This window comes from Schistocerca piceifrons, chromosome 1 (assembly GCF_021461385.2).
Source record: "Schistocerca piceifrons isolate TAMUIC-IGC-003096 chromosome 1, iqSchPice1.1, whole genome shotgun sequence".
NCBI classification, from domain to species: domain Eukaryota; kingdom Metazoa; phylum Arthropoda; class Insecta; order Orthoptera; family Acrididae; genus Schistocerca; species Schistocerca piceifrons.
The window spans coordinates 90,570,521-90,585,457 of record NC_060138.1 but is presented as its reverse complement, the minus strand read 5'-3'; the positions used below and the strand labels follow the sequence as shown (position 1 = coordinate 90,585,457).

General features: G+C 40.3%; 1 protein-coding gene across 2 annotated transcripts in view; it reads right to left on the bottom strand.

The window, feature by feature from the left end:
• Window positions 1–14,937, bottom strand: part of LOC124782884 (NCK-interacting protein with SH3 domain) — a 111,627-nt gene that overhangs the window by 5,935 nt on the left and 90,755 nt on the right. For both annotated transcript variants that reach the window (XM_047253979.1, XM_047253980.1), the window contains one exon: window positions 11,363–11,466. In XM_047253979.1, coding sequence (XP_047109935.1) covers window positions 11,363–11,466 — 104 coding nt within the window. The remainder of the gene's footprint in view (window positions 1–11,362; window positions 11,467–14,937) is intronic.

Sequence of the window (14,937 nt, the reverse complement as noted above, 5' to 3'; positions counted from 1 at the left end):
TTAACGAAGGAACTAAGGCCTGAAGATCTGAAGGAATTTCAGAACTTCACGACAGTGGATGTGGTTTGTTTTGACAAGCTGTTGTCTATGATAATGGATGGAATTTGTCTAAGTGACACAGTAATGAGGGAAACAATTTCCCCTTCTCAAAAATAAGAATTAAACCATATGTTTACGCATTTTGTGTTTGAACTACCCCCATATCACAGATAAAATAGTGTCCCGTTGTATTGCAGGCTGGTAACCACATTACATTTCCTGGCAAATGGTGTATGTTTCCCGTGTCTAACGTTTAGCCACAGACTATTACAGCCAAACATTTTCCAAAGTTATTATGGATGTCAGACTAAAATTTCAACACTTTAGCAGACCAATACTTAACGATGAACTAGTGTTATATTTTCAAATGTGGACTATACAGGGTGTCCCATTTATCTTGACCACCCTGACTAACTGTTCAGATGCAAGTTACAAAATGTTCCAAGCAAATGTTCTTTAGCTGTCAGGGGGACATCAGTCAGCATGATTGCCTTTGTTGTAGGTTTGTTTTTTACAAAGATATGAACAGTGGTATGATTTTTTTAAATGGCACCCTGTACTTTTTATTTGGTAATTCATTTCCTCTCCTAATGACCAATTCAAAACTGTATCACAGTGTACCATTCACTGAAACACAACGTCATTAATTACATAACACAACATTGACATTGGCACTTGCAGCACTTAGTGCAGGTACTTGGAGTAATGGAACACATCCACGTGCTGACGTTGACAGAGGACAAATGTAAACATAAGTAGAATGCACACCCGTCATTCCATCAACCATCATCAGATGAAGAGTTGAGTGAGTTGGATGTACACCAATGAAGAGAAGGTAGAAATGCTACTCATCTATGGGGAATGTAAGTTAGCAGAACAGTAACTGCAATACTGTTTTCATATGTACAGGTACATTTAGAACAGTAGTTTAGTCTTTTCAAATACTGTTGTGTAGAGTAGGCATACAATAAAGGCTGTCCTTCCTACAAACTGCATCGACATAATGCTTCTTTTATTGTCGTTGTTGTTGTTGAAGGTAGGCGAAATGCTACGCAGGCAGCGGAACTGTACAGAGAGCGATATCCTGACAAGAATCCTCCTTCCCGATGGATGTTTTCTTGTCTTGTTGTGATGATTCAGGTAATGGGAAGTTTCAAGCCATGACAATGCAGTCATCGTAGCACTCACACAGACAAAACTGCCGAAGTTACTGTTCTCACTTTCGTTGCTATGAATCCACATGTGGGCACATGACAGCTTGAACACGAGATTGGCATTCCTAAAACCAGTGTACATTGCATTCTTACACTTCACCAGTTCCATCCTTATCATGTACACCTACATCAAGAATGTTCTATTTACCGATGAATGTTCCTTCTCAAACAAAGGACAGGTAAACACAAGGAATATGCATTATTGGTTCAAAGACAACCCACGATGTCTTAGATAGATGGAACATCAGCGCCAATGGAGAGTTAACGTCAGATGTGAGATGCTTGGTACTACAATTATTGGCCCTTATTTCATCAATGGTAATCTAAACAGCACAGTGTATACCAACTTCCTCAGACCAATTCTTCCTCCTCTTCTGGATGAAGTGCTGCTAAAAACCAGAATGCTTATGTGGTATAAACACGATACATGTCCAGCACATAATGCCTTGCATGCACGTCATGTTCTAAACTGAAGATATCCTGCCAGACGGATTGGTCAAGGAGGAACAGTTACTTGGCCTGCCAGGTCTCCTGATTTAAATCCTCTGGACATTTTTCTTTGGGGATGCATTAAAGATGTTGTCTATCGCGATATTCCAACAACTTCAAAGGACATGAAGGAACATATCGTGCTTGCTTGTAATTCTCTTCAGCAGGCAACAATGGAAGCAGTAAATAATTCTTTCATTCAATGAGCGCACCAGTGTATTAGTGTCCAGGGTCACCACTTCGAGCACCTTTGAATGTTCTACTCCTGGGCAATGGTAAAGGAGAGTCAGCCACTTTTGTGTTATGTTTTTACTTGGTTTTCATTTGTTTTCTGACAACTCCAGCACATGGACTAGTTTATGATCCCGGGCTCAACATCAATGTTGTGTTATGTAATTAATAATGTTGTGTTTCAGTGAATGGTACACTGTGATACATTTTTGACTAGGTATTTAAGACAGGAAGTGAATTACTGAGTAAAAAATACAGGGTTCCATTTAAAAAAGTCATACCACTGTTTATATCTTTGTAAAAAACAGAACTACAATGGAGGCAATCATGCTGATTGATGTCCCTCTGATGACTAAAGAACATTTGCTTGAAACATTTTGTAGCTTGCATCTCACAAACAGTTACTTAGGGTGGTCAAGCTAAATGGGACACCCTGTATACTTGTACCAGCTTGTGCAATGAGCTTGTGTCAAAGAAAGTCTACTAGCAAAACAAATGCTTTTGTTTCACTACTGCATTTATGAAAATTTATTCACTGCACAAAATCTCCACGATGACAATCTGAAGTTAGCAGCTTACCACAACTATAAACAACAACAGTAAGCCATGAACAACATCAAGCAGAAAGCACACACTGAGTATCCCTTTCTGGGCACAGACACGCAATTCCTGTCTACTGCACAATTCCCGTCTACTGCACATGCGTGTTTTCATGGCAGTCAAACTACTATTTATGTGTGCAGATGATGCATCTGCGAATTCTCTTAGCTCCACCAGTTCTACCAACAGATGACAGCTGCACTATATCCATTTCATCTGTGGCATATCATCATGTAATACCCCCTTCAGTGGGAGCGATATTACCTGCAGCTATTAAAGACTGTCATGTATCATCAGGTGGGTCTGCCTGGTTTGAGGTTTGAACCTGGCTTTGCAGACCAGTGGACACTGCCAACATACCTCAGCTGCTGCCTCCACTGACCCCAAGACTTGGAAAGTTGCTGTTTCCCTATTCTTGATCTGCAATAATCTGGAAATTTTATTTGTGCACCATACTGCAATGAAAATAATTTACTATGTATTTACCTAGTTTGGATCAGAAACTGGAGTTAGAAACTACTCGTATTTAAACCTCTGCTCTAAACTTTGTGAAGCTGGTGTAATGCTTCCACCAAATAAGATGGACTACACTTCAAACATGTTTAATAATAATCTGTGGTTAATATCATCGTGCGTACAATGACTGGTGTAACTTTTACTACACAGAATGGGTGGTCAATCACTTACTTTCAGGGAGTAAAATTGTAAATACAGTCAATAGACCCCCATTACTTTCTGCATCTTTTTTTTCTGAAAAATTTCTGCTTATGCAGAAATTCACAACGCTTCTTCCAATCTTCTCTTTTATCCCCCAGACTATGGTTCAGCATTTCCTCTCACTGTTCCCCACGTCAATAATCCACATAATCCATCATGCACCCCCCCCCCCCCCCCCCTTGTTTGTGGCTTTTCAGAATCCATCCATTTTAGAGCTTTTTCGGGGTAGTACTTCTTTTCCCATTCTTTTAATGTGACCAAACCATAACAACCTATTTCTCTCCATAGGTTTCGCTTTTGGAACTATTAGGTGATTCCTCAGGGAGGAAAGCTGGATACATTGTAGAAGGTCAGAAAAGAAGGGTAGGTTGCTCAGACTCCAGGATGACGGAAACCTGCTTGTGAGGGACATGTGGTTCCACATACAAATACTGTAGATTATGTGAGCCACTTACACACACAATTCAAATACAAGGATCTAAAACCAAACATTTAATGTTTTCCTTAAAAATGTAAGAGAGGTACTTGCTTCACCCTCAGATAAATAGGGTCCTCTCATTCTGAAGCCCGAGAAATCTATCCCTCCTTTTTAACCTATGCCTCTTCCCTCCCTGAGGAAGGACCTCTCTCTCTCTCTCTCTCTCTCTCTCTCTCTCTCTCTCTCTCTCTCTCTCTCTCTCTGTATTACTTAGAATTTTGCTTTCTGTAGGTGAACCACAGACCTTGCCGTTGGTGGGGGGGCTTGCGTGCCTCAGCGAAAGAGATAGCCATACCGTAGGTGCAACCACAATGGAGGGGTATCTGTTGAGAGGTCAGACAAACGTGTGGTTCCTGAAAAGGGGCAGCAGCCTTTTCAGTAGTTGCAAGGGCAACAGTCTGGATGATTGACTGATCTGGCCTTGTAACACTAAGGCATGCAGCTTTACTGTATGGTTAAATGATGATGGCGTCATCTTGGGGAAAATATTCCGGAGGTAAAATAGTCCCCCATTCGGATCTCCGGGCGAGGACTACTCAAGAGGATGTCGTTATCAGGAGAAAGGAAACTGGCGTTCTATGGATCGGAGCGTGGAATGTCAGATCCCTTAACCAGGCAGGTAGGTTAGAAAATTTAAAAAGGGAAATGGATAGGTTAAAGTTAGATATAGTGGGAATTAGTGAAGTTCGGTGGCAGGAGGAACAAGACTTTTGGTCAGGTGATTACAGGGTTATAAATACAAAATTAAATAGGGGTAATGCAGGAGTAGGTTTAATAATGAATAAAAAAATAGGAGTGCGGGTAAGCTACTACAAACAGCATAGTGAACGAATTATTGTGGCCAAGATAGACACAAAGCCCATGCCTACTACAGTAGTACAAGTTTATATGCCAACTAGCTCGGCAGATGGTGAAGAAATTGATGAAATGTATGACGTGATAAAATAAATTATTCAGGTAGTGAAGGGAGACGAAAATTTAATAGTCATGGGTGACTGGATTTCGTCAGTAGGAAAAGGGAGAGAAGGAAACATAGTAGGTGAATATGGATTGGGGGGAAGAAATGAAAGAGGAACCCGTCTTGTAGAATTTTGCACAGAGCATAACTTAATCATAGCTAACACTTGGTTCAAGAATCATAAAACAAGGTTGTATACCTGGAAGAATCCTGGAGATACTAAAAGGTATCAGATAGATTATATAATGGTAACACAAAGATTTAGGAACCAGGTTTTAAATTGTAAGACATTTCCAGGGACAGATGTGGATTCTGACCACAATCTATTGCTTATGAACTGCAGATTGAAACTGAAGAAACTGTAAAAAGGTGGGAATTTAAGGAGATGGGACATGGATAAACTGAAAGAACCAGAGGTTGTAAGAGAGTTTCAGGGAGAGTATAAGGGAACAATTGACAGGAATGGGGGAAAGAAATACAGTAGAAGAAGAATGGGTAGCTCTGAGGGATGAAGTAGTGAAGGCAGCAGAGGATCAAGTAGGTAAAAAGACGAGGGCTAATAGAAATCCTTGGGTAACAGAAGAAATATTGAATTTAATTGATGAAAGGAGAAAATATAAAAATGCAGTAAATGAAGCAGGCAAAAAGGAATACAAACGTCTCAAAAATGAGATCGACAGGAAGTGCAAAATGGCTAAGCAGGGATGGCTAGAGGACAAATGTAAGGATGTAGAGGCTTGTCTCACTAGGGGTAAGATAGATACTGCCTACAGGAAAATTAAAGAGACCTTTGGAGAGAAGAGAACCAATTGTATGAATATCAAGAGCTCAGATGGAAACCCAGTTCTAAGCAAAGGAGGGAAGGCAGAAAGGTGGAAGGAGTATATAGAGGGTTTATACAAGGGCTATGTACTTGAGGACAATACTATGGAAATGGAAGAGGATGTAGATGAAGATGAAATGGGAGATAAGATACTGCGTGAAGAGTTTGACAGAGCGCTGAAAGACCAGAGTCGAAACAAGGCCCCGGGAGTAGAGAATATTCCATTAGAACTACTGATGGCCTTGGGAGAGCCAGTCATGACAAAACTCTACCATTTGGTGAGCAAGATGTATGAGACAGGCGAAATACCCACAGATTTCAAGAAGAATATAATAATTCCAATCCCAAAGAAAGCAGGTGTTGACAGATGTGAAAATTACTGAACTATCAGTTTAATAAGTCACAGCTGCAAAATACTAACGCGAATTCTTTACATACGAATGGAAAAACTGGTAGAAACGGACCTCGGGGAAGATCAGTTTGGATTCCGTAGAAATGTTGGAACACGTGAGGCAATACTAACCTTACGACTTATCTTAAAAGAAAGTTTAAGAAAAGGCAAACCTACGTTTCTAGCATTTGTAGACTTAGAGAAAGCTTTTGACAACGTTAACTGGAATACTCTCTTTCAAATTCTGAAGGTGGCAGGGGTAAAATACAGGGAGCGAAAGGCTATTTACAATTTGTACAGAAACCAGATGGCAGTTATAAGAGTCGAGGGGCATGAAAGGGAAGCAGTGGTTGGGACAGGAGTGAGACAGGGTTGTAGCCTCTCCCCGATGTTATTCAATCTGTATATTCAGCAAGCAGTAAAGGAAACAAAAGAAAAACTCGGAGTAGGTATTAAAATCCATGGAGAAGAAATAAAAACTTTGAGGTTCGCCGATGACATTGAAATTCTGTCAGAGACAGCAAAGGACTTGGAAGAGCAGTTGAACGGAATGGACAGTGTCTTGAAAGGAGAATATAAGATGAACATCAACAAAAGCAAAACGAGGATAATGGAATGTAGTCAAATTAAATCGGGTGATGCTGAGGGGATTAGATTAGCAAATGAGACACTTAAAGTTGTAAAGGAGTTTTGCTATTTAGGGAGCAAAATAACTGATGATGGTCGAAGCAGAGAGGATATCAAATGTAGACTGGCAATGGCAAAGAAATCGTTTCTGAAGAAGAGAAATTTGTTAACATCGAGTATAGATTTAAGTGTCAGGAAGTCATTTCTGAAAGTATTTGTATGGAGTGTAGCCATGTATGGAAGTGAAACATGGACGATAACCAGTTTGGACAAGAAGAGAATAGAAGCTTTCGAAATGTGGTGCTACAGAAGAATGCTGAAGATAAGGTGGGTAGATCACGTAACTAATGAGGAGGTATTGAACAGGATTGGGGAGAAGAGAAGTTTGTGGCACAACTTGACTAGAAGAAGGGATCGGTTGGTAGGACATGTTTTGAGGCATCAAGGGATCACAAATTTAGCATTGGAGGGCAGTGTGGAGGGTAAAAATCGTAGAGGGAGACCAAGAGATCAATACACTAAGCAGATTCAGAAGGATGTAGGTTGCAGTGGGTACTGGGAGATGAAGAAGCTTGCACAGGATAGAGTAGCATGGAGAGCTGCATCAAACCAGTCGCAGGACTGAAGACCACAACAACAACAACAACAATTGATGAAAGGAGAAAATATAAAAATGCAGTAAATGAAGCAGGCAAAAAGGAATACAAACGTCTCAAAAATGAGATTGACAGGAAGTGCAAAGTGGCTAAGCAGGAATGGCTAGAGGACAAATGTAAGGATGTAGAGGCTTATGTCACTAGGGGTAAGATAGATACTGCCTACAGGAAAATGAGAGAGACCTTTGGAGAAAGGAGAACCACTTGTATGAATATCAAGAGCTCAGATGGAAACCCAGTTCTAAGCAAAGAAGGGAAAGCAGAAAGGTGGAAGGACTATATAGAGGGTCTATACAAGGGCAATGTGCTTGAGGACAAAATAATGGAAATGTAAGAGGATGTAGATGAAGATGAAATGGGAGATACGATACTGCGTGAAGAGTTTGACAAAGCACTGAAAGACCCGAGTCGAAACATGGCCCCCGGAGTAGACAACATTCCATTAGAACTACTGACAGCCTTGGGAGAGCCAGTCCTGACAAAACTCTACCATCTGGTGAGCAAGATATATGAGACAGGCGAAATACCCTCAGACTTCAAGAAGAATATAATAATTTCAATCCCAAAGAAAGCAGGTGTTGACAGATGTGAAAATTACTGAACTATCAGTTTAATATGTCACAGCTGCAAAATACTAATGCGTATTCTCTACAGACGAATGGTAAAACTGGTAGAAGCTGACCTTGGGGAAGATCAGTTTGGATTCCGTAGAAATATGGGAACACGTGAGGCAATACTGACCCTACGACTAATCTTAGAAGCTAGATTAAGGAAAGGCAAACCCACATTTCTAGCATTTGTGGACTTGGAGAAAGCTTTTGACAATGTTGACTGGAATACTCTCTTTCAAATTCTGAAGGTGGCAGGGGTAAAATACAGGGAGCAAAAGGCTATTTACAATTTGTACAGAAACCAGAGCTTCTGTAAAGTTTGGAAGGTGGGAGATGAGGTACTGGCAGAAGTAAAGCTGTGAGTACCGGGCGTCAGTCGTGCTTTGGTAGCTCAGATGGTAGAGCACTTGCCCACGAAAGGCAAAGGTCCCAAGTTCGAGTCTTGGTCAGGCACACAGTTTTAATCTGCCAGGAAGTTTCATATCAGCGCACACTCCGCTGCAGAGTGAAAATCTCATTCTGGAAACCAGATGGCAGTTATAAGAGTCGAGGGACATGAAAGGGAAGCAGCGGTTGGGAAGGAAGTGAGACAGGGTTGTAGCCTGTCCCCGATGCTATTCAATCTGTATATTGAGCAAGCAGTGAAGGGAACAAAAGAAAAATTCGGAGTAGGTTTTAAAATCCATGGAGAAGAAATAAAAACTTTGAGGTTCGCCGATGACATTGTAATTCTGTCAGAGACAGCAAATGACTTGGAAGAGCAGTTGAATGTAATGGATAGTGTCTTGAAAGGAGGATATATAAGATGAACATCAACAAAAGCAAAACGAGGATAATGGAATGTAGTTGAATTAAGTCGGGTGATGCTGAGGGAATTAGATTAGAAAATGAGACACTTAAAGTAGTAAAGGAGTTTTGCTATTTGGGGAGCAAAATAACTGATGATGGTCGAAGTAGAGAGGATATAAAATGTAGACTGGCAATGGCAAGGAAAGCGTTTCTGAAGAAGAGAAATTTGTTAACATCGAGTATAGATTGAAGTGTCAGGAAGTCGTTTCTGAAAGTAATTGTATGGAGTGTAGCCACGTATGGAAGTGAAACATGGACGATGAGTAGTTTGGACAAGAAGAGAATAGAAGCTTTTGAAATGTGGTGCTACAGAAGAATGCTGAAGATTAGATGGGTAGATCACATAATTAATGAGGAAGTATTGAATAGGATTGGGGAGAAGAGAAGTTTGTGGCACAACTTGACTAGAAGAAGGGATTTGTTGGTAGGACATGTTCTGAGGCATCAAGGGATCACCAATTTATATTGGAGGGCAGCGTGGAGGGTAAAAATCGTAGAGGGAGACCAAGAGATGAATACACTAAGCAGATTCAGAAGGATGTAGTTTGCAGTAGGTACTGGGAGATGAAGAAGCTTGCACGGGATAGAGTAGCATGGAGAGCTGCATCAAACCAGTCTCAGGACTGAAGACCACAACAACAACAACAACAACAGGTAAGTGCTGACAAGTCACTTTGTCTCCTTGTAATTACATAGTTTTCAGAGCTGAATTTCCCATTACACACATTGAAGCACCTTTCACTTTTGACATGTTTATAAATGTAGTGCACAGATAATAACACAATATTTGGAAATACAGTTTTGTCACATTCCCTGGTGTGATCTGATGGAGAATTTTATGCTAGATCATACACATATTGTCAAAAATTGTACTAAATCAATGTCTCTGTGATAATTTGAATTATCCTCATAGAGCAAACAGGTCGGCACGCACTGGGCTATGTTCACATTAGGGTTCGCAGCTCCTGCCTTCATGGAAAAACAATCTGCATCTACACACCAGTGCTGCTGTGGGGGGGGGGAGGGGGGGGGGGCAGATATAGCATTATCCATTTCATTTTGAAGTTAAATTTCAGTAAAAGTATGATTTTTTATGACAATTCCCCAATGCTGTTTTCTTCATCTTATGTTATGCCAATGGCAAATAAAGAAAGAATATAGAGACAGAATGGTTTTATTAAAAAATGCTGGGTTTCATAATGGTATAATCTATATTTTTAGTAAAACGTAATTTCCAATTAGATGACTGATTCTACTTCTTCACCTTTTCATTTGTCATTACTCTTGTTTTCCTTTTCTGACATAAAAAAGGAAAATGTCATACGGCACTCCCCATTTACACTTTTTTTGTTGTTGTAATAGTTATGTTTCAAGTAAAAGTGGCAGATCACAGTTCACTGAAATATATTATAAAAGACAACATTACATGTGCCCTGGCAGGTCATCAGTGTTATGCTTTGGTGTCTAACAATTTTAAATTACACTGCTAAATTTGTCACTTGAGTCATATTAAAAGTTTGCTTATAGAACATATTTAAGGAACTTTTTTCCCATTGTAATTTGAAAGTAATTATAGAATGGTTGTTCTGTTTCATGTAGAATGATTGGGGATTGGAGCAATACAGCTCTGTTTACATCACTGAGAGTGGCTAATTGCCAGACAGCTAGAGCATCACATTTAGCTGACAGCCAGTGACTGAAAGATGAATTATTTAAAACCACTGTAACTGTAAAACAAAGAAGAAGAATATTGAAAATTTCTTTTACTAAAGATGTTTTCCTAGTTAGCTGTAATTTGTATTTCATCACAAAATCTTATTTGGCATATGACTTTATGTGTATCATGACAGAACATGTAATAGTGCTCAATTCTTCAAAAATTAAAAAACAATAATTATTTCTGAAATGTGACAAAATTACATTGGATGAAGAATTTATTTTCAGGTTAACCACTCTGCTTTGAGTAGGGTAAAATGCATAAGGTAAAATAACGATATTTTTACAAAGTTACAAAATCAAAGAGGTTTGTTGGAGCATGTTGCCATGTAAATTTTCACATTCACGGGATACTTGTTAAAAAGTTTTCTCCTACAAGAACCTGCATTAAAAGAAAAATACATGCTAAATATGATGTCCATGTTATGCATAAACATGGTCACATAGCAGCACAGTGTATCACAGTGGTTTATGAAGCTATATGTATTTGAAATAATTTGTCCCTCTTCTGTGCTTATTTCATGAGTACAAAGATAAATGATATTGCTAAACATATTGGTTGCACTGTCATTAACAATTTTTTGGTCCTAAAACCTTAAGTTTTAAAATTATGTATAATTAACAAATTTTGAACAAATCTGAATGTAACATTAGTTGTATGAGCAAATAATATATTTCTTTACGAATGGAAGCATTAACAGTTCATACTCAGCTTTCATGTACTTCTGAGAAATTAAGTTGACATTGTAGACCAAAACTTCTGGAACTAAAAACACTATACAGGATTTGCAATAAATACCTTATTTATTAGATCTTTTATAATCTCATACATACCCTTGCTTAAGCAAAGAGATACCTTATCAAGCAATCTCTTTGCACATCTGTGTGATGATAAATACCTTCTATACCAATAGACAATCTGTTACTATCACTGAATGATGCTTCATTCTGGACAGAACTTACCAAGATGTGTAACAGGCATGGCTTCACCCATCGAGAAAAGCATAGACAGGAGTACAGCACAGAGTGTCAGGCAGGGAACATTGTAAGAACTGCTCTTCATGTACCTAACATAGAATAATGATAATTCAGCAAATTACATGTACTGTGAAACAAGGTATATAAAATTTCACATAAAAAGCTGTTAACAGTAAATGATTATTTGGATATATAGGCTTAAAAGTGAATTGATGTTTAGGATTTGTCACTGGAAATATTTCAGTAACAAAGAACAGTGTTTATCATAGGGAGGTATGCAGTTATTGGTGCAAAATTACACAATTGTTACCAACAGAACAACGGTATTTGTTCTAAACAATTTAAAATGGCACATGTTTACCTTATTTTCACATACAAAAAAATGATACATAAAATTACTGTCTGCAGTCAATGTATTAGTGTTTACATATTCTGTGTGGCAGAGGAGACAGCTTATAAATTCATATAGTAATTACATGTTTATCACCTAACATAGTTTATGTAGACAAAGAACAGTGCAACTGAATGACTGGTGGCACCTTTTTAGAAGCAGCGGGTTTTTAAAAAAATGCTATTTACAGTTTATACACAAACCTAGCTGAGGATGAGAGAGGTTTTTACTTGTTATATTAAAAGCAAAGCTGCAGCGAATGTTTAACAGCAGTGAAAAGATTACCAAGAAAGGGCCTGAAAAATTTTACTAAAAATTCACTTTTACCAGCACAAGCAATGTTACAGGCACAAATATTTTCAAAACTTGATAGTGATGGCATGAGATTAGTGTACCAGTTCCTTAGGTCTGCATTTTAGACTTGAAGCAGAAGTTGTGTTTATGGATTCACTCCATTAACAAAAAAGATTTAGTTTATCAGATCATAAGTCTCTCACCTCTCCTAACTTTGAACTCTTCCATCATTTTCTGATGTGTCCATCAGTGACTACGCGCTTCTTATATCCATAAATATTTGTTCTCTTTTCCCCACGACACTTTCCTCCTGTAAAGTACCAGGATCTCCCTTATGCTTACTTAAATATATTTATACCTTACATATACCTACAAAACTGAAAGGAAATGTATTGAAACATGCCTTGTGAATTCTGTCAACCTTGCAAGTGTCTGTCATGTTATCATTTGCTACCATCTTAAATTAGGACTCCAAGGAGAAATTTATGAAAGTCTAAAAATGGATTAATAACAGTCTTCACCACAATAAAACATTTATTTATAACAGTTAGCAGTTTCGGTCAGAACGTGAACGTCTCCAGATTATTTATAGCATGACATTTGGCGACGGTGGTGAATAGTTGGTTGGTTGGTTTAAAAGACGGAGGAGGGGGGGGGGGGGGGGGCACCAAACTGTGAGGTCATTGGTCCCTTGCTCTCAGTAAAATAATTGCACAAGGGAAAGAAAAAAAGAAAGGAGACGTACAGCACAATAACAGGAGAAAGAAAGAACCAGAAGAACTACAGGACAACCAACACTACGATGGACAAAACAGAAAAAGAAGACCACAGAGAGAAGCAAGAAACAGATAGAAGGGATAAAACAAGAGAGCAGATGACAGTGGCTGGCCGACCATGAGAATAAAAGGAAAAGCCAGGCACTCTGCGACACATTAAAACATCCAGCCTAAAAGGATTAGAGTGGAGAACACGAAGGGACAAAGAACATGCGTTAAAACTTACACAGAATGTATAAACCCACTGTCACGTATAAAACGTAAAAGTAAATTAGCTGATGAAGTGTTGTCACCTAAAATTAATGGCAATGAGTCCGGAACTAAAGAGTCCATCTCAGGGCAACCAAAGAAGGACAGCTCACCGAAATACGGGCCACTGTCAGCTGGGCGCCACGCCGACACTGAGGCGGGTCATCACGGCGCAGGAGGTAGCTCTGTGTCACCCAAGCATGGCCAATGCAGAACCGACAGAGAACCACAGAGGCCCTGCGAGAGGCCCAGATGGAGGTCTTCCACACATTCATAGTCTCCTTAATGGCATGCAGTTTGCAGTGCGTACTGAGGTTATGCCATTCTGTCTCTCAAAGCCGCAAAACCTTGCGGCATAGTACTGAACTCAGGTCAGTTGCAGAGGAGCCAATCTCCATACGAGGTTTCCATGTAGCCTGTTTGACCGGCCTGTCGGCAAGTTCGTTGCCTCGAATGCCAACGTGACCGGGGTCCAGACAAACACCACTGTATGACTGGACCGTTCCAGGGCATAGATGGACTCCTGGATGGTCGCTACCAAAGGACGACGAGGGTAATACTGGTCAATAGCTTGTAGGCTGCTCAAGGAGTAAGTACACAGAAGAAACTACTCCCCAGGGTACAAGCAGATGTGCTCAAGAACACGGGATATAGCCACCAGCTCCGCAGTGAAGTCTCTGCAGCCATCAAGCAAGGAATGCTGTTTAATATGTCTTCCATGGACATACGTGAAGCCGATGTGATCATCAGCCATCGAGCTGTCGGTAAGCAACTTCATGGCCTTGGTACATGTGAAGAATCTCAAGGAAGTGGCAGCGGAGAGCCGCGGGGTTAACTGAGTCCTTAGGGTCATGTGAAAGAACCAGACAAAGCTGCAGCCTAGGTGTACACCATGGAGATGTGCATGAATGGACTTCAAATATAGGTAGTAAAGGCAAGGACTCCAGTTTTGAAAGAACTGTAACTGGAAGCCCTGACTTGGGCTGCTGATGTGGGAGATGAACCGCCATGGGTGGAAAAAGGAGACGGGAATTCAGCTGCACAGGAGAACTACAAACGTGTGCAACGTAACTGCCCAGCAGTTGTGCACGCCTAACCTGCAATGGAGGGATTCTAGTCTCCACCAGGACGCTAGTCACCAGACTTGTCCTAAAAGCTCCTGTTGCTAGTTGAACGCCACAGTGGTGCACTGAGTAGAGTAAATGAGATGCTGAGGGCGCCGATGAACCATAAAACAGACTCCCACAGTCAAGGCGGGATTGAACAGGGGCTCTGTAGAGCTGCAGCAGCTTAGAGCAATCTGCACCCCAGTTGGTGTTGCTCAGGAAGCGAAGGGCTTTGAGGTGCTGCCAGCAGTTCCAATAAAGCTTACGAAGGTGGGGAAGCCAAGTCAATCAAGCATGAAAAACCAGTCCTAAGAATCGATATGTATTCACTACAGTGAGTGGATAGTCATTAAGGTAAAGTTCTGGTTCTGGATGAACAGACGACAGACTTTGCATCCAAAAACTTGAAACCGTGGACTAGAGGATATGACTGTATCTTGTGGATGGCTTCCTGTAGGCACGGCTCAGCAACACTAGCCTTGGTGAAGCAGTACGAAATGCAGAAGTCGTCCGTATACAGAGAAGGTGAGACGTATGGCCCAACAGCTGCTGCTAGACCATTAATGGCCACTAAAAATAGAGATACACTCAATACAGAGCCCTGTGGGACCTCATTCTCCTGAATATGGAGGGGGGTGGGGGGGTGGGGGTGGGGGGAACTATGGGAGGCACCAACTTGGACACGGAAAGTATGAAGCGACAGAAAGTTTGGATAAAAATCAGGAGTGGGCAAGAGTATGATGC